Raw genomic sequence first — 23,502 nt, 5'->3', positions numbered from 1 at the left:
CTTTTAATTTGAGTTTTTTTTTCAAAACTGTTTAGAGGATTCCTCACTGCTACTGATGATGACTGGTTATAACAGTACTTATGTTGTGCAAAACCCATGAATCTTGGGGAACGAAAGACAGTGGTGCGATTCTATCTTTCACATACATGGAGATTTAACCACAATTGACTGTTAAAACATTAACTAGGGACCAATAAAAAGGTGCAATCTAATAACAGTTGGGGGGTTTGAGCTATATGGAGAGGCTGAATAGGCTTGGTCTGTTTTCTCCAGAGCGACGAAGGCTGAGGGGTGACCTTATAGAGGTTTATAAAGTCATGAGGGGCATGGATAGGATAAATAGACAAGGTCTGTTCCCTATGGTGGGGGAGTCCAGAACTAGCGGGCGTAGGTTTAGGGTGAGAGGGAAAGAATTAAAAGGGACCTAAGGGGCAACTTTTTCACACAAAGGATGGGGCGTGTAAGGAATGAGCTGCCCAAGGAAGGAGTGGAGTCTGGTACAATTACAACATTTAAAAGGCATCTATATGAATAAGAAGGGTTTAGAGGGATATGGGCCAAGTGCTGGCAAATGGAACTAGATTAATTTAGGATATCTAGTTGGCGTGGACAAATGGGACTGACGGGTCTGTTTTTGTGCTGCACATCTCTGTGACTCTATCAGTCTATAACAGGTTCACTTATTTAACAGACCATCTCAGAACTTCTTCAATTTCATGCAATCTTGTGGACTAGGCAATCAACTTGAGGTCCTACAGTGACAGCACTGTACAATTTTCCGCCAATCCCTAAACGCAATTACATTAAACTCCATCATATCAACCCACAATCCAATTTGGAAAAAGGTGAGTTCTAGATTTACAGGGCACCGACCTGATACAAGGAACAAAAGACTTGTATTATGACAGCTGGGGTCCTAACAGCAGTTGGAAGACCCGAATCAAAAGGATGGCATGGTTGCTCCAAGTTTATCACTGTGGCCTCACAATGCCAGGGACCTAGGTTCAATTTCAGTCTCAGGCAACTGTCTGTGTGCAGTTTGCACATTCTCCCCATGTTTGCGTGTGTTTCCTCCAGGTGCTCCAGTTCCCTCCTACCATCCAAAGTTGTGCAGGTTACGTGACTAGGCCATGTTAAATTGCCCATAGTGTTCAGGGATGTGTAGGTTAGGGGTAAATGTAGAGCAATGGTGAATGGATTTGGGTGGGATACATGTTGGAGGGTCAGTGTGGACTTGTAGGGCCGAACAGCCTGTTTCTACACTGTAGGGATTCTAAAATCTGTATTCTAAATTCTAAAAAACTCATAACAGCATCAAGCATTTATATAGCAATTTGAAAGTACTAAAATATCCCAGATGCTTCACAGGACATTTATCAAACAAATTCTGTTAATTAATGGACCAGTAAATGGACCAAGTTAATACTACACCTACTTCTCCTGCTTTGAGTTATTTTGTTGCTGGATCAGAATACACTACACACAATTATGTTTTCTTTGGTTCTGAGAAGCCAGATGTCATTAACTGATCCTCCTGGCTCTACAAGTAATACAGTGAGCCACTACTTGCATATCACCAACCGTGAAATTGTCATACATAGATTTTGAATGGGTTAGCTTTGAGAAATATTTCTTAGTTGCTTTGAAAAATTAAAATATGTTTTTATCTGATACATTGATCTATGGATTAATATATCTCACTTTTAGCATCAGAAGTACGTAAGAATTAAGAGCAGGAGCAGTCATATTACTTTAATGGCCTGTTCTGCAATTCAATAAGATCATAACTAAACTTCTACTTAAATTACCCTTTCCCAACCAGAGCCCCTGCCTTTTTGTTTTGCATTCAAAATCTGTCATCAACTGTTTTTGAATATGGTTAACAAATAAATATCTTTGGGGTAGAGAATCTCAACGATTGACAATACATTGAGTGGATGCATTTTTCCTCCTCTCAGTCCAGTTGTAGATCTGTATCTGTCAAGTGTGTGGGTTCTTTCGGAGGTTAAATGATTTCATGTAGACGGTAGCCTTCTTGTATTTTAAAGAGCAGTGCGTTGTAAACAATATGCTGTTTATTGCATCTCTATAACAATTTATACATTATAAAAATAGACTTTACATTACTATGAAGACTGTTGGGGGAGACAGTCTTTCTCTCCTTTCTTTCTCTCCCCTAAGTTTGCAATATGTCAAGGTGCTTATTACACTGAATCAAGTACTAATCCTTTCAGATCCATGTAACATCTCTATATTTTCCAAATAATACTGTTTTATACTAGCTTATATAACGGCGTTTACTAATAATCCATCTCCAAGGGCGTGTTTGACTTAGTAAACTAAGACAATCTGGGGATTTCACTGTTCTCTGTGAGCTTGGAAGAATGGTCATTCATTGGTGAGGAGGTAGTTGTCTTCCTTAAAGTCTGAAGTTCTCCTCTGTTGTCAATTTTGCCATTCATTTCATCCCAATCAATAATCTAAAATAATGCTCAACTGTACTAGGGTGAGGATCTTATGAACTTTCTTGTGTCTTATTCAACAGTACCAGCAATATATGACCTTAATTTGTTTGCATCTCCACAGATAATCGAACTTTTCTGTTTAAATCCCTGAATCTCACCTCCTGAGCCTTCCCTAGTGTTATACATACCAATACATTTTGAGTTAAGCAGCAAAAAACTTTTAGGCACTTGCAAAGGTTTTACTGCAAATCTATATTATAGATCTTATACTATATTATCGGACATAAATAAGTTTTCATGTTCCCCTTCTGGGCCCTGGCCCTGTCTAGAAACCAACACCTCACTGGGAAGGAACACAACTCCTACAGACTTTCCTTCACCACCTGTTCAGCGATATTATTACACAACTCTGGTACTTGAACCTGGGTCACTGAGCTCAGAGAAAGAGAGAGACAGTAACACTACACCATAAGGTCAGTTGTAGGTATTTTTTCCTAATCAACCTGCTTAAGCATTCTCAGGGACTTTCTCACAGGGTCTTCTGGTGAGAGGTAGAGATACTAGCACTGCACCACAAGAGCCCCCAAACTCAACTCCTACATATTTTCTAATCAACCTGTTCAGAGATGTCATTCCATACCTCAGGAGTGGGTGGGAAGTGAACCCATTCTTCCTGATTCAGAGGTGGGGACAATATCACTGAGCCACAAGAACACTTCAAACTCAACTCCTTTACTATGTTTTTTCTCCATATCTAGAAATGGTATCTCATGCAGCTGAGCATTTTTTCCTCCTCTTTAGATTTCCCTGTTTCCAACGAATTATTTTATTCTTCAGAACGCAGTGAGAACCACGCAATCAAATCAAAGTGTTGGGAGCAAGGGAGGGGATTAAGTCAAAGTGGAATTGGAGGGGGAAATAAGGCACTCCACCCCCTGTGGTGCCCAACTTTTAAACACAACTTCTAAGTTTTCCAATCAACCTGGTTAGAATGTTGTTAAACATCACTGGCGCAGGTAGGACTTGAACCCAGTGACACTATCACTGCACTGAAATAGCACTTTAATATCTTGAAGAGCTCCAAACTTAACTCTGAGATTTAATTTTTCTGAACAACCTGTTCAGGGATGTTATGGCACACATTTAGTGTGGGTAGAACTTGAACCCAGGTCTCCTGTGTCAGGGGTAGGGACACCACCGCCACTGTGCCACAAAAGCCCAAACTAAACCTCAACTCCAAGACTTTTCTGAATCAATCTGTTAAGCATTGCTTTTACGCAGCTCTGGAGAAGATGGAACTTGAACCCAGGCTTCCTGGCATAGAAGTAAGAACACTACCATTGCACCACAACAGCCCTCCAACTCAAAACTTTGCTTTTTTCTTTTATATCTAGAAGTCTTATCACACACAACTGAATGGCTTTTCCCAGCACCAAATCTGCTGTGGCAATTTTCACCCATTAACCACCACCAGTATATTCTGCATTTTCCAAATAAATTACACACAAGCCAATTAATGGTAATGCATTTAGATATTTTCAAATCGCACTGTTATTACACACCTCTGGAGCAAGTGGTACTTTAATGATTTGGAGATGCCGATGTTGGACTAGGGTGTACAAAGTTAAAAATCACACAACACCATGTTATAGTCCAACAGGTTTAACTGGAAGCACACTAGGCCATATTGTCTAGCTAACATCAATTGTTACAGTTAACCTGAGAATGCAAATTTTAAAAAAAGGTTTTGTGATTTACACATGAAAGAAGTGAAACTATCATGGTATTCGAACAGATGAAAGACTCAACAGACAATCAAGGTATTTTTCAATGTATCATTTCAGTTATACCACACTGGAAACTTTTGCTATAAATTCTGTGCCTTACAATTGTGTCCTCCACTATCACCTGATGAAGGAATGGCACTCCGAAAGCTAGTGTGCTTCCACTTAAACCTGTTGGACCTGTTTAACCAATTAAACCTGGTGTTGTGTGATTTTTAACTTTGTACTTTAATGCATACTTCCTAGCTCAGAGGTAGACATACCACTACTGCACCATTGGAACCCTTCAAACTCAGCACCTAGAGATATTTTAATTAACCTGTTCAGAGATGTTCTTATCTAGGCTCAGAAATGACCCCAAACCCAACTTGTTGTTTTCTTTTCTTTTGTGAATCCAGTTTTCTTGGAAAGGATAGGAAGTTGGATCTTCTTCTTTCTATCCATCAGTAAGTCAAATGGTGCTGGAATATATTGCAATTCATTAGTACGATATAGAAATTGGAATTCTTCTTCAAGAATGACTTAACCATTCTGACCCTATGTTCAATTGTGGGCAAAATGGTGAGGATGTGACATGCTCAAATCCAGACTGGCTGCAAAATTGCTGAACCACTCAATGCATTGTGTGAAACAAACATTACTTTCTACGTACCAGAAATATCATATGTGAGACTTAGATGACTGCTTGCATAGTTGTTGTATTCAATTTCTTAACCACGATCGATCAGGAGTAATTAATCAATGACAGTCAAATAAGATCTCCTGTCAAATAAAAAGAAATCCCAAGGCCTGTTAGGCATTTGGTTGATATTAATAATTCTTTTTGCTCTGGCATGTGGATGGTGCATGTCTCACAAATGGTAATAAGTTCCTTAATATTGCTGAGGACCCCAGGACACCACACTGTAAACTGAATAGATCACTTTTGGTGACTCCTAGGTGTCCTTGATGGAACTTCCCCGAAACTTCTTCTCCAGTTGAAGCTGGGATGTTTTTCATACACAAGCAGGTGTTTAACAATTTTAAAACTATTCCTGTGCTCAAAATATGTTTTCATGGCCACATCCCACTGAAGCAGCTATGCAAATAACTCTTGTTGCAATATCACCTGAATTGCAGACATTCGTGGTCTCTCTTTCATTCTTATTGAATCTGGCTACACTGATTGTAATTTACTGGCTGTTGTGCTACTGTGGACCAAGTGTATGACTTGATTTCTCTGGCTATTGATGGTCACTCAGGAGAGCACATCCACTGTTGCCAGTTTCCCTGTGTGTAGACTGCTTCAGAAGTGACAGTCATGAGAAAAAAACTTTCCATCTTTGGAAGCATTCTTGTGCGTTCCTTCTCATTGAGTTGATATCTCAGTGATTGAACTGCTCTCAACTATTATCAAAAGTAGACAATGAAGTCTTTGTTATCTAACCATTTGTTTCAGAGCCAATAGATCTTTTTGTTTCAGAGCCAATGGCCCAGCATGATTAAGCACTTAAGAAAGACTGTAACTTTTGAACTACTATCTTTACTTCTTTATTTACTACTTAATACAAAGAATGACTGTGATGTTTAACTTTTAACTTCCTTCTTTAATTCTTTCTATTCTGTTCTTAAGATTTTGTACCTAGATAGTTGTACCTAAGATGGTACTATGTGTGGTGATATTGTACACTTTTGATGATACTCCTGTACTTTTGTGCTTGAGTATATGTGACAATAAAGTCTAAACCTAAATCTTGATCTAGACCAGCCGTTGACTTCTATTGAGGTACTTCCCATTTGCATTTAACTAAAAATGAATGAATTTAATTCGAAACCAAAGATGAGATGAGGAATTTTCTTTTAACATAGCATATCATTGTGATCTGGAATGTACCACCTCAAACATTGTTGGAAGTAAATTCAATGACAATGTTGAAAAGGAAATTGATCACAATGTTTGGACTGGAAAACTTTGCAAAGCAACCGAAAAAAGTAGGGGATTGGAGCTATTTGGCTTTAGCAAAGGATTGAAACTAGCAGTGTGGTCTGAAAGAGCACCTCCCCCCCACTCCCCCCCCCCCCCCACCCCTGTACTATATATCAATGCATGATTACAGAATTTGTACTATTGTTGATATTGTTGATCAAAGTTTATCAAGTTTCAAGTCAGTGCTTCCAATTGAACCAGTTTGACTATAACCTGGTGTTGCGTGATTTTTAGGAGAAAGTGAGGATTGCAGATGCTGGAGATCAGAGCTGAAAATGTGTTGCTGGAAAAGCGCAGCATTCCTGAAGAAGGGCTCATGCCCGAAACGTCGATTCACCTGCTCCTTGGATACTGCCTGACCTGCTGCGCTTTTCCAGCGACACATTTTCAGTTGTATGATTTTTAACCAAGTCAGAAGAGATACTGTTCCTTTACCAAGTTATACTTATTTGCCTGTTTCCTTGCATAGGAATGACGTTCAACTGTCAGTTTGATTTGATGTAACGAAGTTAACACTAGTGTTGAATTGCTGTATTATTATTTTTATTACAAAACAACACTAACTATGAACAAACAAAGATTCTAAAATATGCTCTCATGTTTTCACTTCTGTTTACTTAATTCAACCTTTGAGCAGTCTTTGGATATCACCTCCTATCACTTGACAGTAATAATTACAAATTAGAGTTTTAATGAAACCTCTGTTGCAGCCCAAAATAAATTCTGTGCGCATACTTTGTTCCTGCAGTTGAAAAGCTATAATTTCCTAATTAACTGTCCTTAACATACACGTGTACCCCCGATTATTAACAATTATCTCACACACACAGTATTCTGAATATTTGACTGGATTTTGCTAAGTTGCATTCAGGATTTTGAACCCAGAATATTATTTAGAATTAATTATTGAAATGAAGAACTTACTTAAAATGACAAAAGTTAAAAGTGCAAAATTCTCAACGGAGGTAAAAAGTATTATTCCATGAAAATCTGCAATCCATCTATTTTCCCCCCGCAGGAAATATTTTGAAGAAATGGAACAGCTTCAAATTGTTCATGAAACAATCTGGTTTTCTTGATGAAATGTAGTCAATATATCCTTCTCCTCACTTCATTAGTGAATAAAGCCAATTTCAGAATGCATCATTGCTAATCTCTGCAAGAGATTATGCAAGGGACTGGAGCAAAAATAGAACATATGGCTTGGCATGTATGCACCTTATGACTGATCTTGGGCTTTAACTTCACTTTTCTGCTTGTCCCCCACCTGCTTGTCCCCCACATCCCTCAATTACCTGAGAGCCCAAAATTTCTCCACCTCAACTTTAATGTATTCAATGATGGCACAGCTACAACCCTCTGAGGTAAAGAATTTCACACATTCACACTCCTCATCTCAGTCTCAAATTATTGACCCTTCAGCCTGAGACCATGCTGTTGTGTTTGAGATTCCCCAGACCACAGACTCTTGAACTCTCATTATTTATCCTGTCAAGTCTCTTCAGTACCTTACATTTCTCAATGATATCAACTACCATTTTCCTAAATTAATGAACTTATCAACCAACGTACTCAGCCTTTCATCATAGGCCAACTCTCACTTCAAAGTGACCAATCCAATGAATCTTTGCTGTACTATCTCCCAAGTACTTCCTTTCTTAAAACACTATTTCAGGTATGACAAAACTCTCAAACTGCAATTGTCAATTTGTTCAATCTTTACATTTTAACCATAATGCTCTTTATTTAAGGACAGAACAGCTTACCTAGGACTACAGTTACTTTTGGAGTCCATATCATCAATCCTCTTGAAGTGCTTCCAACCATTTCTTGATTTCACGTGGAGGGAATCAAATTGGCTGAAATATTGGCATCTGCAATGCTGGGACCTCAGGAGAAAGCCAAGATGGATCATCCACTTGGCACTTCTAGCTGAAGATGGCTGCAAATGCTCCAGCCTCATCATTTGCTCTGATATGCTGGGTTCCCCCATCATTGAGGTTGGAGATATATGTGGAAAATCCTTGCAATGTTTGGGAACGTAATCTGGGAATTTACAGCATCCACTATCATTAATCCATGATGAAGGCTGACATTTTGTGTGAGAAAGAGGCATGCATCAATTGCTTCAAAATACAAGTTGGTTTGTTTAATCATTGCATGTCATTACTCTCACAAGAGTTCATTATCTGTCTCCAAGCCTTTCTGAATGATTTTTTACAAGTTAATTTTTCTATCTCAACTATCTCTCCTCCCACTATGCATTATTTTTTCTCTTTGTTTTGGCCAACTGTTTCTTATCAATCCTGAATCTCCTTAAATTTCATTACTCATGAGATAGACTGTTGGATCCAATGTTCAAGGCATCCCACTTACCATACTGACCTCACATCCCTATTGTCAATCTACACCTCCAGAAAATTGCAGCTCAAAAAATAAGATGACCTGTCAAGTTTAGAAGAAATTTCAACTCCAAATTCCCTCCATAAGGCAGGACTGCTACCACTAAGTCAAAATGTTACTTATCAACAGAACATGCAAATAGACAAATAAATTAATAGTACAAGTGTGAAGCTAAATAGAAATGATACTATGTGCAGAATGAAAAACAAACTTTTTTTTGCTTCTGATGTAATTAAAGCTCTTAACAATTAAATAACTTTATACTTCCTTTTAATTGTGGCTGGGATATCATTCTCAACTTTATAACAAAATGGCAAATTGGACACACCCACGCCAGCCCATTATTGAGCCAAGCCAATTGGCTTTGATTCAGTTGGAATAGAAATTGGGCAGCTGCTGCAATGGATAGTTGATTCACTCAAAGTGTTAAACATCCAGATGACAAAGGTAAATATTATCCCCATTGTTTACATTTTACAAACAAACTTAGAGTCATAGAGTCAAAGGCATGCATAGCACAGAAACAGATCCTTCGGTCCAACGTGTCCATGCCAGCTGGATATTCTAACCTAATCTCGTCCCATTTGCCAGAACCCGGCCCATATCTCTCTAAGCCCTTCCTATTCATACACCCATCCAGATGCCTTTTAAATGTTGTAATTGTACCAGCCTCCACCACTTCCTCTGGCAGCTCACTCCATACACGCACCACCCTCTGCATGAAAAAGTTGCCCCTTAGGTCTCTTTTATATCCTTCCCCTCTCACCCTTAACCTATACCCTCTAGTTCTGGACACCCCCACCCCAGGGAAAATACCTTGTCTGCTTATCCTATCCATGCCGTAAGATTTTGGAAACCTCTATAAGGTCACCCCTCAGCCTCTGATGCTCCAGGGAAAACAGCCTAGCCTATTCAGCCTCTCCCTATAGCTCAAATCCTCCAACCCTGGCAACATCCTTATAAATCTTTTCTGAATCCTTTCAAATTCACAACATCCTTCCATTAGGAAAGTGACCAGAATTGCATGCAATATTCCAACAGACGTCTCAACAATGTTCGGTACAGCTGTAGGACCTCCCAACTCCTGTACTCAATGCTCTGACCAATAAAGGAAAGCATACCAAATGCCTTCTTCACTATCCTATCTACTTGCGACTCTACTTTCAAGGAACTATGAACCTCCACTCCAAGGTCTCTTTGCTCAGCAACACTCCCCAGGACCTCACGAGTAAGCAAATAAGTCCTGCTCTAATTTGCTTTTCCAAAATACGGCACATCACATTTATCTAAATTAAATTCCATTTGCCCCTCTTCAGCCCATTGACCCATCTGATCAAAATCCCACTATAATCTGAGGTAACCCACCACACCTTCGATGTGGATGTCATCTTCTAGCTTATTAACTATATCTCCTATATTCACATCCAAATCATTTATATTCATGATGACACGTAGTGGACCCAGCACCGATCTTTGTGGCACTCCATTGGTCACAGGCCTCCAGTCTGAAACACAACCCTCCGCCACCACCCTCTGTCTTCTACCAAATGGCTAGCTCTCCCTGTATTCCATGAGATCTAACCTTGCTAATCAGTCTCCCATGAAGTCCATATAGAGCATGTCCATTGCTCTGCCCTCATCAATCCTCTTTGTTACTTCTTCAAAAACTCAGTCAAGTTCATGAGACATGATTTCCCATACACAAAGCCATGCTGACTATCCCTAATCAGTGCTTGCCTTTCCAAATACATGTAAATCTTGTCCCTCGTGATTCTCTCCAAAACTTGCCCACCACTGATGTCATTACCATCTTTTTAAAACAGTGGCACCACATTAGCTAACCTTTAGTCTTCTGGCACCTCAGCTGTGACTACTGACGATACAAATTTCTCAGCAAGAGGTCCAACAATCACTTCTCTAGCTTCCCACAGAGTTAGAGGGTACACCTGATCAGGTCCTGGGGATTTATCCACTTTTATGCATTTCAAGACATCCATCACTTCCTCCTCTATAATATGGACATTTTCAAGATGCCACCATCTATTTCCTCACTTTCTATATCTTCCATGTCCTTCTGCACAGTAAATACTGATGCAAATTACTCGTTTATTGTCTCCCCCATCTCCTGCTGTTCCACACAAAGGCCGCCTTGCTGATCTTTGAGGGGCCTCATTCTCTCCCTAGTTGCCCTTATGTCCTTAATGTATTTATAAAAACCCTTTGGATTTTCCTTAACTCCTCTTGCCAAAGCTATCTCATGTCAGCTTTTTGCCCTCATGATTTCCCTCTTAAGTATACACCTACTGCCTTTAAATTTTTCTAAAGATTCACTTGATCCCTGCTGTTTATACCTGACATTTGCTTCCTACTCTTTCTTAATCAAATCCTCAATCTCTCTCGTCATCCTGCATTCCCTCCACCTATCAGCCTTTCCTTTCACCTTAACAGGAACATACTGTCTCTGGACTCTCGTTATCACATTTCTGAAGGCTTCCCATTTTCCAGCCATCCCTTAATATCTGCCCCCAATCAACTTTTGAAAGTTCTTGCCTAATACTGTCAAAATTAGCCTTTCTACAATTTAGAACTTCAACTTTTAGATCTGGTCTATCTTTTTCCATCATGATTTTAAAACTAATAGAATTATTGTGGTTCTGTTCGCAAAGCTGGGAATTTGTGTTGCAGACGTTTTGTCCCCTGTCTAGGTGACATCCTCAGTGCTAGGGAGCCTCCTGTGAAGTGCTTCTGTGTTGTTTCCTCCGGCATTTGTTGTGGTTTGTCTCTGCCGCTTCCGGTTGTCTGCAACACAAATTCCCAGCTCGGCGAACAGAACCACAACAACGAGCACCCGAGCTACAAATCTTCTCACAAAGTTTAATAGAATTATGGTCACATACCCCAAAGTGCTCCCCCACTGTCACCTCATCATCTGCTCTGTTTTATTTCCCAAGAGTAGGTCAAGTTTTGCACCTTCTCTAGTAGATACATCCACACACTGAATCAGAAAACTTTCTTGTACACGCTTAACAAATTCCTCTCCAACACCATGGCAGTACCAGTCTATGTTTGGAAAGTTAAAATCCTCTACCATAACCACCCTATTATTCTTACAGATAACTGAAATCTCAATATATAGACAATAGACAATAGTCAATAGGTGCAGGAGTAGGCCATTCTGCCCTTCGAGCCTGCACCACCATTCAATATGATCGTGGCTGATCATCCTTAATCAGTATCCTGTTCCTGCCTTATCTCCATTACCCTTGATTCCACTATCTTTGAGAGCTCTATCCAAATCTTTCTTAAATGAATCCAGAGACGGGCCTCCACTGCTCTCTGGGGCAGAGCATTCCACACAGCCACCACTCTCTGGGTGAAGAAGTTTCTCCTCATCTCTGTCCTAAATGGTCTACCCCGTATTTTTAAGCTGTGCCCTCTGGTTCGGCACTCAGATTGAATCTTAAAATTAACATTAAGATTACTTACAGTGTGGAAACAAGCCCTTCGGCCCAACAAGTCCACATTGACCCGCCGAAGCGCAACCCACCCAGAGCCATTCCCCTACATTTGTCCCTTCACCTAACACTACGGGCAATTTAGCATGGCCAATTCACCTAACCTGCATATTTTTGGTCTGTGGGAGGAAACCGGAGCACCCGGAGGAAACCCACGCAGACACGGGGAGAATGTGCAAACTCCACACAGTCAGTCACCTGAGGTGGGAATTGAACTCGGGTCTCTGATGCTGTGAGGCAGCAGTGCTAACCACTGTGTCACCGTGCAGCCCATCAGCGGAAACATGTTTCCTGCCTCCAGAGTGTCCAATCGTTAATAAGCTTATATGTCTCAATCAGATCCCCTCTCAATCTTCTAAACTCAAGGGTATACAAGCCCAGTCGCTCCAGTCTTTCAGTGTAAGGCAATCCTGCCATTCCAGGAATTGACCTCGTGAACCTACGCTGCACTCCATCAATAGCCAGAATGTCTCTCCTCAAATTTGGAGACCAAAACTGCACACAATACTCCAGGTGTGGTCTCGCCAGAGCCCTGTACAGCTGCAGAAGAACCTCTTTGCTTCTATACTCAATTCCTCTCGTTATGAAGGCCAGCATGCTATTAGCCTTCTTCACTTCCTGCTGTACCTGCATGCTTGCCTTCATTGACTGGTGTACAAGAACACCCAGATCTCTCTGTACTGCCCCTTTACCTAAATTGATTCCATTTAGGTAGTAATCTGCCTCCCTGTTCTTGCCACTAAAGTGGATAACCATACATTTATCCACATTAAACTGCATCTGCCATGCATCTGACCACTCACCTAACTTGTCCAGGTCACCCTGTAATCTCCTAACATCCTCATCACATTTCACTCAGACACCCAGCTTAGTATCATCAGCAAATTTACTAATGTTATTACTAATACCATCTTCTATATCATTAACATATATTGTAAAAAGCTGCGATCCCAGCACTGATCCCTGCGGTACTCCACTGGTCACTGCCTGCCATTCCAAAATGGAGTCGTTTATCACTATTCTTTGTTTTCTATCAGCCAACCAACTTTCAATTCAAGTTAGTACTTTGCCCCCAATACCATGCGCCCTAATTTTGCTCACTAACCTCCTATGTGGGACTTTATCAAAAAGTCCAGGTACACTACATCTACTGGATCTCCCTTGTCCATCTTCAGAGTTACATCCTCAAAAAATTCCAGAAGATTAGTCAAGCGTGATTTCCCCTTCATAAATCCATGCTGACTCTAACCTATCCTGTTACTACTATCCAATGTGTCGTAATTTCATCCTTTATAATAGACTCCAGCATCTTTACCACCACTGAGGTCAGACTAACTGGTCTATAATTTCCTGCTTTCTCTCTCCCACCTTTCTTCAAAAGTGATACAACATTAGCCACCCTCCAATCCGCAGAAACTGATCCCGAATCTACCGAACTCTGGAAAATAATCACCAACGCATCCACGATTTCTTGAGCCACCTCCTTCAGTACCCTGGGATGTAGACCATCAGGCCCCAGGGACTTATCAACCTTCAGACCTAACAGTTTCTCCAACACCAATTCCTGGCAAATATAAATTCCCTTCAGTTCAGGTCCTTCAGCCACTGTTACCTCTGGGAGATTGCTTGTGTGAACACAGTGAACACAGATCTGAAGTACCAATTCAATTCTTCTGCCATTTTTTTGTTCCCCATAATATATTCCCCTGTTTCTGTCTTCAAGGGTCCAATTTTAGCCTTGACCATTTTTTTTGCCTTTCACATTCCCAAAAAAGCTTTTACTATCCTCCTTTACATTATTGGGCAGTTTACCTTCGTACCTTAATTTTTCTCTGCATATTTCCTTCTTAGTAATCTTCTGTTGTTCTTTAAAAGCTTCCCAGTCCTCCGTTTTCCCACTTATCTTTGCTATGTTGTACTTTTTCTCTTTTAACTTTATATGTTTCTTAACTTCCCTCTTCAGCCTCCTAACAAACTTGTTTCTCAATTTCACACTGAAATTGAGTGTGAAATAGGGTGTCTAAAGTACAATCCCAGTAAGGTATCATCCCTTTCTTATTTCTCAGTTCCACCCAAATAACTTCCCTGGATGTATTGCCAGGAATAACCTCCCTCAGAACAGCTGTAATGCTACCCCTTATCAAAAACGCCATTCCCCCGCCTCTCTTGCCTCCCTTTCTATCCTTCCTGTAGCGTTGTATCCTGGAACATTAAGCTGCTAGTCCTGTCCATCCCTGAGCCATGTCTCTGTAATTGCCATGATATCCCAGTCCCATGTTCCTAACCATGCCCTGAGTTCATCTACTTTCCCTGTTCAGCCTCTTGCATTGAAGTAAATGCAGTTTAATTTGTCAGTCCTGCCTTGTTTTCTGCTTTGTTCCTTCCTCCCTTGACTATTTTACTTGTTCCTTTTCACAACTGTACCAGTCTCAGATTGATCTCTTTTCTCACTATTGCCCTGAGTTGCCCCCATCTTACTCGTTTAATTCCTCCCGAGCAGCTCTTGCCAGTCTCCCTGCCAGTATATTAGACCCCTTCCAATTCAGGTACAATCCATCCTTCTTGTACAGGTCACTTCTACTCCAGAAGAGATTCCAATGATCCAAAAATGTGAACCCTTCTCCCATGCACCAGCTCCTCTGTCACACATTCATCTGCTCTCTCCTCCTATTCCTACCCTGACTTGCTCATAGCGCCGGGAGTAATCCAGATATTACTACTTGAGGACCTCCTTTTTAATTTCCTGCCTAACTTTCTATATTTTCCCTTCAGAAGCTCATCCTTTTCCCTTCCTATGTTGTTGGTTCCAATGTATACAATCACTTCCTGCTGGTCCCTCTCCCCTTTGAGCACATTCTGCATCCTCTCTGAGACATACTCGATCCTGGCATCAGGGAGCAACACACCATTCAGAGCTTTCGCTGCTGGCCACAGAAATGTTTATCTGTGCCACTGACTACAGAGTCCCCTATCACAATCGATCGCTTGGGACCTGGCATACCCCTGATTGCACTAGAGCCATTCTCAATACGAGAAACTTGGCTGTTCGTGTTCCATTCCCCTGAGAATCCATCATCCCCTACATTTTCAAAAACAGCATACTTGTTTGAAATGGAAATAGCCACAGGATACTCCTGCACTACCTGCCTACCCCTCCTACCTTTCCTGGAGTTAACCCATCTTTGTGACTGTATCTGTGGTTTTCTCCCTTCCTTTAACTGCCATCCACCACACCCTCTAACACTTGTAAATTGCTCGTTGCCTCTAACTGTCACTCCAACAGATTCATGTGGTCCAATAGAATTTACATCTAAACACACCTACTACAGGCATAATCAACAGTAACATGGAAACTCTCCCAAACTTCCGCATCTGACAGGAAGAGCACATCACTTGCCACCTTGCTCCGTCACAATCTATAGACCCAGAAAATAGCACTGTCCTTTTGCCCTAAAAAAACATTACTCCAGGCTAACTTAGTACTTATGGTTTACATTTAAAAAAAATCAAGAGACAGATTTCAATAAAACACATAATCAAGAAAGAACCCACTCTCTTCACTACTGCAGACTTACAGTAAGGTCACACGTTAAAAACTATGCACTTATATATTCCTGTGCTGTAAGCTGTCCCACACAGGACCCTCTAAGGTCAGCTGTGAATTTTGCTGTTTGTTACTTTTATTTTAGATGTACTTCAATGTCTGGAGGTACATGAACTCAAACAGCAAAAGCAGTAACTGTGCAGATTCACTGCTGTGTCAGTTAGCAGTGTAGGTTTCTTTCTCTTTCTTCCTCCTGACCATGTGCTCAATGCCTTTATCTGTTTGTCTTCCTTTTAAAAGTGTCGTGTTGACTTTTTTCCCAAAGTTCCAAAATAACGCAAAAGCATAAAAATAGTAATTGCTGCTCCTGAAATCACCTCCAACACTTAAAATGCCTCAAAAAGGGAGCAGCTCTTACCACCACAAATTTTTCCCATCCTCCATCTTGGATTACCCAGAATCTATTTTTTTTCTTTTGGTTTGGTTTCATGCAGCAGTGAGTTTATTCCATGCTTTTAATTTACTCATGGGATGTGGGCATCGCCTGCTGGGCTAGCATTTGTTATTTATCCTTAATCGTCCTTGAGAAAGTGGTAGCGACTTACTTTCTTGAACCATCACAGCCGATTTGCTTTGAGGTACACATACAATGCTATTAGGAATGGAGCTCCAGGATGTTGACCCAGCAACACTGAAGGAACAGTGATGTACTTCCATATCAGGATGGTGAATGGCTTAGAGGGGAACTTGCAGATGATGATGTTCCCAAACATCTGATGGTGTTATCCTTAGTGACTTTCTGCAGTGCATCTTTGTAGTTACTACTGATATTGGTAGCAGAGGTACTGAATGTTTAGATATTGTACCAATGAAGCAGGCTTCTTTGCACTGAATGGTATCAAGCTTCTTGTGTCTTGTTGGAGCTGCACGCATCCAGGCAAGTGGGCACATATCTCAACATACTCCTGAATTGTGCATTGTAAATGGTGGACAGGATGTGGGAAATCAGAAGGTGAGTTACCTGAAGCAAGATTCCTATCCTCTGACTTGCTCTTGAAGCCATGATATTTATAAGGCTAGTCCAGTTCACTTTCTGGTCAGTGGTAACTCTCAGATATTGATAATGAGTGATTCAATGAAGGTAATGTCAAGGTTAGATCATCACTTATTGGAGATGGTCACTGGCTGGCATTTGTATGGCATGAATGCTTATTGTCATTGTCAGCCCAAACATGGATATTGCTCAGGTATTGCTGCATTTGCTTCTTGTGTCTTATTGGAGCTATACTAATCCAGACAAATGAGAATATTTCAACAAACTCCAGAATCTAAGGAGTCATGAGCAATGCTAAAGGTTGCGCAACCATCAGTGAACACCCTCACTTCTGACCTTATGATGGGGGGGGGGGGTTGGCATTGATGAAACAACTGCAGACGATTTGGTGTAAGACACTCCCCTGACCAACTCCTGCAGAGGTGTACTGGAGCTGAGGTGACTGACCTCCAACAATCACAACCGTCTTCCTACATGGTAGATATAACTTCCAACAGCAGGGAGTTTCTATTTACTCCAGTTTTGCTTGGGTTCCATGATGCCAAGTTTGATCAGGTGCGGTTTCAGGGAGTCGCTAGCAAAACTTACTTTTCTTTGCTTGGAAGTTTCCAATCAGTCAGATATACGGAACAATAATGTGAGAAATTGGCTTTACTTTTATTCATTGCAAGTTCCATCTTACTCAACAATAAATAAAAAGTACAGGGTTTTGTCTCACTCAAAACAAGACAATAAGGAAATGTAAATCATGTATGACACAAAACAGCTGACTTACATCTCACTGTCTGCTCACTTCAGTTTTAAAATTTAACTCAATTTAAGTGACAGGAGTTGCAGCTGGAAATAACTAGGAGCTTATAGCTTATATGAAACCCTTAGTAAAATAATATTGTCAAGACTTTGATCTCTGTAAGTTGAAATGAAAAGCAAAAATGTAAATATACTCTGTTCTTACTGCTTCAGTTTGATCAAACACATCACAACGTATCAATTTTAAGAATCTCTCAGAGACATCAGAAAGTACCAAGTATATGCAGTGAAGGCCAAATTACGCTATGTAACCAATTTTGTAGTGTACAGCAAGATTGCATTTTGTTCACACTTAGTTTATCTCAACACTAAATGCAAACAACTCAGATTTTTCCTTTAATTGAGCTTGCCTTGGTTTGTTACTTTCTTCTTGGCTTTGCAGGCTCAAGGTTTCCTGATCTATTCTGATTACTGCAACAACCACCCTAATGCTGCCTCAGAAGTCAGTAAACTCCTGAAGATACAAGATTATGCCTTATTTTTTGAGACCTGCCGACTGCACCAGCACATGTTGAACCTTTCGCTGGATGCCTTTCTGATAATGCCAGTGCAGAAAATCTGTAAATACCCATTGCAGCTCATGGAGCTACAAAAGGCCACCGAATCCTGTCACATGTAAGCATCAAAATGCTCATTAGTCTATTATCATATCAGAAGGAATAGTCCCATGTGATCAATTGGTATTCAATCTAATAGCTAGATTTTTGATTCTCAATCCAATTTTATGAATGATCATTTAAATCTGTCCTATTATTTTGCTTATTTTCACAACATTGGATGGAACTTCTAAAAAGGAACAGTAAGATGTTCCATTTTTACCACACAATCATATATGATCTCAGCCTTAAGGTCAAGGTGCTCTCAGAGATGACCAACGGATGAGAGACAGTGCAGGCCACATGAAGAGATTATGCTGAGGTTGTTAAAAAAAAGAGGCAAATCTATCCTCATGCTGGTGAGCAACAATCTCTTATTGGCTATTCACATGAGGGGGGTAGGACAGAGCATTCACAGAACAATACAAGCTCGTTTCTGGTTCTAAATATACTCACCAACAGTCATCACTGACAATGTGCACAATGCGTTAATACAATGGGATTTACCATTATCCGACAGGCCAGACCTGTTCATTTCAAAGCAACAGGCTCAAAATCATGTTTGGCTTGTGCTTACCATTCACACAGCTTGGGGACCTGTAGATCAACTGATTAATAAAGATTCATTTGATCAGTGGTTTTTATTGTTACCTCGGTAATGATTTTTAAAAAATGACAAATACCAAAAATCATGCCTTTACCTTTGAAGTGACTGGATTGTCCACTGTAGCTCAGGCTTTATTTAACAAGTATGAACTGATCGCAATCATTGAATGCATTCAGCAAAGCAATGTTGGCATTCCTGATCAGTTACATCTTCAATTGAACCAAGCAGATTTTATCAAAGTTTTAAAAAATCAAATGCTGTACATTGATGAAAATCTTCATTGTACTGAACAACATGATTTACACTATTCCAAAGACTGGAAGTGTTACACCAGTGCCAATTCCCATAATCTGCCAATGCAAGTCCAAACTAAACTGGTCAAAGTTGACACTGCTTTGTTTAGTTTCTCAATATTCTGGGCATTGTTGTGCAGTAGATGTAAAGGTAATTGTCTACCTCACTGTTGTCACTCATGTTTTTCAAAATGGTTATAACAATCAAGCCCCACAATTCCCAGGCTCACTATTTGGATAAAAGCTTTGATTCAATCACCAAAACAGCTGCCAATTTTTTTTTGTCCTTTTGTACTACTATCCAGGATAAAAGTGACTTTCATATGGCTTTTAAAAGGAACTCAAAATAATCTGTTTATTATAAAGCAAAACCTATCTCTAAAAGCAAGTGTAAAGCAATGGTTAATATCTAAATTATAATTTGGGATTAGAATTATATCCTGTTTTAATCTCATACAGACACACAACACAAAAGACCACAGACTCTGCAGTAAATTTAATGTGATAAAGGGTCAAAAGTAAACCTCTGTTGGTCAAAAGTCCAAAAATAAAGGATAGAATTTGATGAATTCTGAGATTCCATTAGGTTTCTTGTCATCGATAGCAAATGCTTGATAGTTATCGACTGATGAAGTTCCAAATGAAATCAAGCTGGGTCCATATCTTTGGAAAGCGGTCACAGTTCAGCTTTTCAGTGTTTATAAAGTATTCAGACATACTGATATTTAGAAACTTTTCTCAAATTTCTATGAACTTCAATTTAGAGAGACAGAAAAGGATTTGCAGCTTCTGAAGTTTTCTTTCTTTCTAGGTCTAAGTCTCTGAAAACAGAAAAGCTTTGTGAGGCAATCACCTGTTTATAGGCCCCCAAAGTATATTTTTACAAAGCTGAGCTTTCCAGCAATTAAGGGCATCAACACCCAACTCTTAACTAGCTGAAAGTCAGTAATCAGCAGGTAGATCACTGCCCATATTAAAAGGTAGACTTCATTTCTGAAAAGATGTGACATCAGAAAGTGTCCAAACAGTTCAATATCGTCCATTTTTTCACATTATCCATAAATATAAAAATACTTTCAACATCTGAGACATACAATATACTAATTGTCACTTCTCCGTTCATTGAGGGATTACAAAAACGTAGGTTCTGCCACAACAGCAATGAAGAATATTGCCAATGTGATTAATGAACGCAAGAGACGAATTGAAGATCTTGATAAGCTCCCGAGGTGGCAGAATACCGTTATGAATTGGAAGGTACTAACTGGGATGAATCAATAAATCTGACTCCTCCTAATCTTCTCTACTTTTTAATCCCTTCTCTTGAGTAAGATTAATTTTGTTATTTCCCTTTTATAAATTAATATATAACTAATACTATAGGAATGCATTTATTTTCATTTTCATTGAGATTATTGTGCGCATTAATCAATATCATTATATACATGAATCTACATTAATCTAAATTCATAATCTGTAATAATACTTCTTCAATTCTTTTCAGTCCTGACTGAATCAAGGACTAAAAACTGCATGTTCATCATTCATTTGCTTACCACTTGCTTAACATCAATCAATCAATGCCTTCTCTCAGATATTATAACTGCCCCGATTGCTCCTTATATGTATCATCCCTGTTAGCACCACCGAAGAATTAAGACCTTCCCAATGATCTGCTGGCTTCTGTTGCCTTTCGCTAGCATTTGTTTTGGAAAATGGCACTTGACTCTCACAATCTCTTACTCCAAGTGAAAATCTCATCCAGCACATTCCTCAGAGTCACCTCAGTGGTCCCTATCCTATTCAACTCTTTCAAGGTCTTCAGTTTGCTCCTATTGACTGCTTCCCTCCATCTTGACAAACTGAATAAAACGTTTGCAAATACACAAACTTACCAAAGGAAGAACTATTGATATACTAATCATCACTTAAACATGGTGTGTATCCTATTTTTTATTCTTATCTTCAAGCATACTGAATCGATGTATCTTCCAACATTTACCATTCCAACATGGCACCAGTCACAAAATTATAACTATCACCAAATCACACCTTTCAGTCAACCTTGTAAACTCCATTCCACGTTCCTATGAAGGCTCATGTCAACTTGGTAACCTTGACATCCATCATTTACCTCAACATCAATCATCGTTGCAAACATTTATTAACTTCAACCAATCCCCTCTCCTTTCATTTCTTTTACCTCCGACAGTCACTCTCACTATTACAAAAGATTCTTTGCACAGATGCAGAGTGATTCAGTCAATCACCCCAAACTCTAATCATTGAAAAGTCTTCTTCACCATCTAATACCAACCACATTGCTTTGGCTTCCCATACTCACAAAACCTTTACATTAGATCTCTCATTAATGTGCAAATTTACCATTCTTCAATGTTACATATATCTAACTGTCACAAGAGAACCGACTTAGTTGTCATCTCAGTTCTGCCTATCATATCCTTTTCCCACCAAACCACTCATCAGCTTCTATGTATTTTTACTACTGTTGTAGTCACTATCTTAATTCCCACAGATCTGAAGACTGTAAATTCTAACATAATTATGACGCATCCATCAGCCAACTAGATCCTGTAAACATATTTTCCACATGCACTTTTTGAAGACTTCTCTGGAACCACTTTACCTTGAATAAATCATCTCCTATTCTTCTAAATGCCAGCAGATACAAACCAACTTTCCCTCACAAGACAGCTTGCCTATTCCAGATATTAATCTAATAAATGCTCACTGAAGTGTTTTCAACACATTTACCTTCTTCCTTAACAAAAAGATCAATACATTGCACAGAACGCTAGGTATGTTCTCAAGAATGACCTATATAAGTAAAGCAACACATCTATTTTTGTATTCAGCACCCCTTACAATAAATACCATTCTACTAGCTTTACTTAATACCTTCTGTATCTTCAAAAGATTTTCACACTAGGATGTCCAGACCTCTCTGCATTCCAGAGCTCTGCAATCTCTTATCTCTCATACGTAATATGTTTATTTCTTATTCTTCCGGCCAAAATGGACAGTTTCGCATTTCCCTATAATATGCTTAATTTGCCACACCTTTACCAATTCAGTTAACCACACCCTTTTGCAGCGTCCTGATGTTGTCTTCATACCTTTCCCATTTATTGTTGTGTTATTGGCACTGGAAAAGCACAACAGGTCAGGCAGCATCCAAGGAGCAGGAGAATCAACATTTCAGGCATAAACCCTTCATCAGGAATGCAATGTTGGGTGGCAAGGGGGCTGAGAGATAAAGAAGGTAGTTGGGAAGGTGAGAGGGAAATGCAAGTGGGGGATAATGGTGATAGGTCGGAGGGGAGGAAGGTAGATGGACAGGGCGGACAGTTCAAGAGGATGGTGCTGAGTTGGAGGGTTGGATCTTGAATAAGGTGGGGGGAGGGGAGATGATGAAACTGGTGAAGTCGACATTAATGCCGTGTGGTTGGAGGGTCCCAAGGCAGAAGATGAGGTGTCCTTCTGTCCTTATTCCCTGACCTTTCATCCAAATCACTCATAGAAATTGAAATATGTTGAGGCCATAGCACTGGAATGTGGCACAATTTGTCAACCAGCAAATGACCCATTTATACATACTCTCGGCACCTATTAGCCAGAGAATTTCCTATCCATACCAAATGTTATCTTTACACCATGAGCCTTTACTTTCTACAATGACCTTTGATGAAGCACCTTATAAAATGCCTTCTGGAAGTCTATGTATGGTAGATTGAATGACTTTTTCCTTTTGACAGATGTTCAACTACTGGTTGTAGTTTTCTCCTTCCTGCCTCCCTCCTTTTTCAATAAAGGACTTACACTTCTTATTTCCCATTCTAAAGGAATTATCCCAAAATCCAGGTAATTAAAAAATTACCATTGCATTAACTGTCTAACTAGTCACTTCTTTTAATACCTAGGATGAAGTCCATCAGGATCCTGAGGGATATTTTAACTTTGCAGACACAACTGCTTTCTCAGTACCATTTCCCCAATGACTATAATTTTTTTTTGAGTTCCTCCTTCCCTTCCATTTCCTGTTTTATAGCTATTTCTGCGATGTTGCTAGGTCCTCTATTGTGAAACCTAGTTCAAAAGATCTGCTCAATTCATTTGCCATTTCCTCATTTTCCATTATAAATTTATCAAACTCACTTTTTTATAGGACCCCCATTCATTCTATTAACTGTTCTTTATTAAGTATTTGTAGTAACTATTACTAAATGTTTTTTACACTGATGTGCCTTCATAACTTTTTAGCCAATTGTTTATTTTAAAATAAACTGTCCAATCTTCTGACTGGCCACAGTTCTATGCATAATTACACGTTTTTTCTTCTGGCTTGGTATTACTTTTCAATGTTGTATTTAATCATGGATAGTGGGTCCTTTCCTTGGACTTTTTCTTTCTTGTTGGAATGAATGTGATCTGTGTTTGTTGAAAT

At 39.7% G+C, this 23,502-nt stretch overlaps 1 protein-coding gene across 1 annotated transcript in view; it reads left to right on the top strand.

Annotated features, from left to right (window-relative positions):
* LOC132821356 (rho guanine nucleotide exchange factor 4-like) overlaps positions 1 to 23,502 on the top strand; it is a 99,750-nt gene that overhangs the window by 54,081 nt on the left and 22,167 nt on the right. Inside the window, exons 9-10 of the mRNA XM_060833938.1 lie at positions 17,924 to 18,156; positions 20,165 to 20,294. Of these exons, the coding sequence (XP_060689921.1) occupies positions 17,924 to 18,156; positions 20,165 to 20,294 (363 nt within the window). The remainder of the gene's footprint in view (positions 1 to 17,923; positions 18,157 to 20,164; positions 20,295 to 23,502) is intronic.

This window comes from Hemiscyllium ocellatum, chromosome 13, assembly GCF_020745735.1.
Source record: "Hemiscyllium ocellatum isolate sHemOce1 chromosome 13, sHemOce1.pat.X.cur, whole genome shotgun sequence".
NCBI lineage: Eukaryota > Metazoa > Chordata > Chondrichthyes > Orectolobiformes > Hemiscylliidae > Hemiscyllium > Hemiscyllium ocellatum.
Note: the sequence above shows the minus strand (reverse complement) of the source record. Positions and strands in the feature narration are given on the sequence as shown.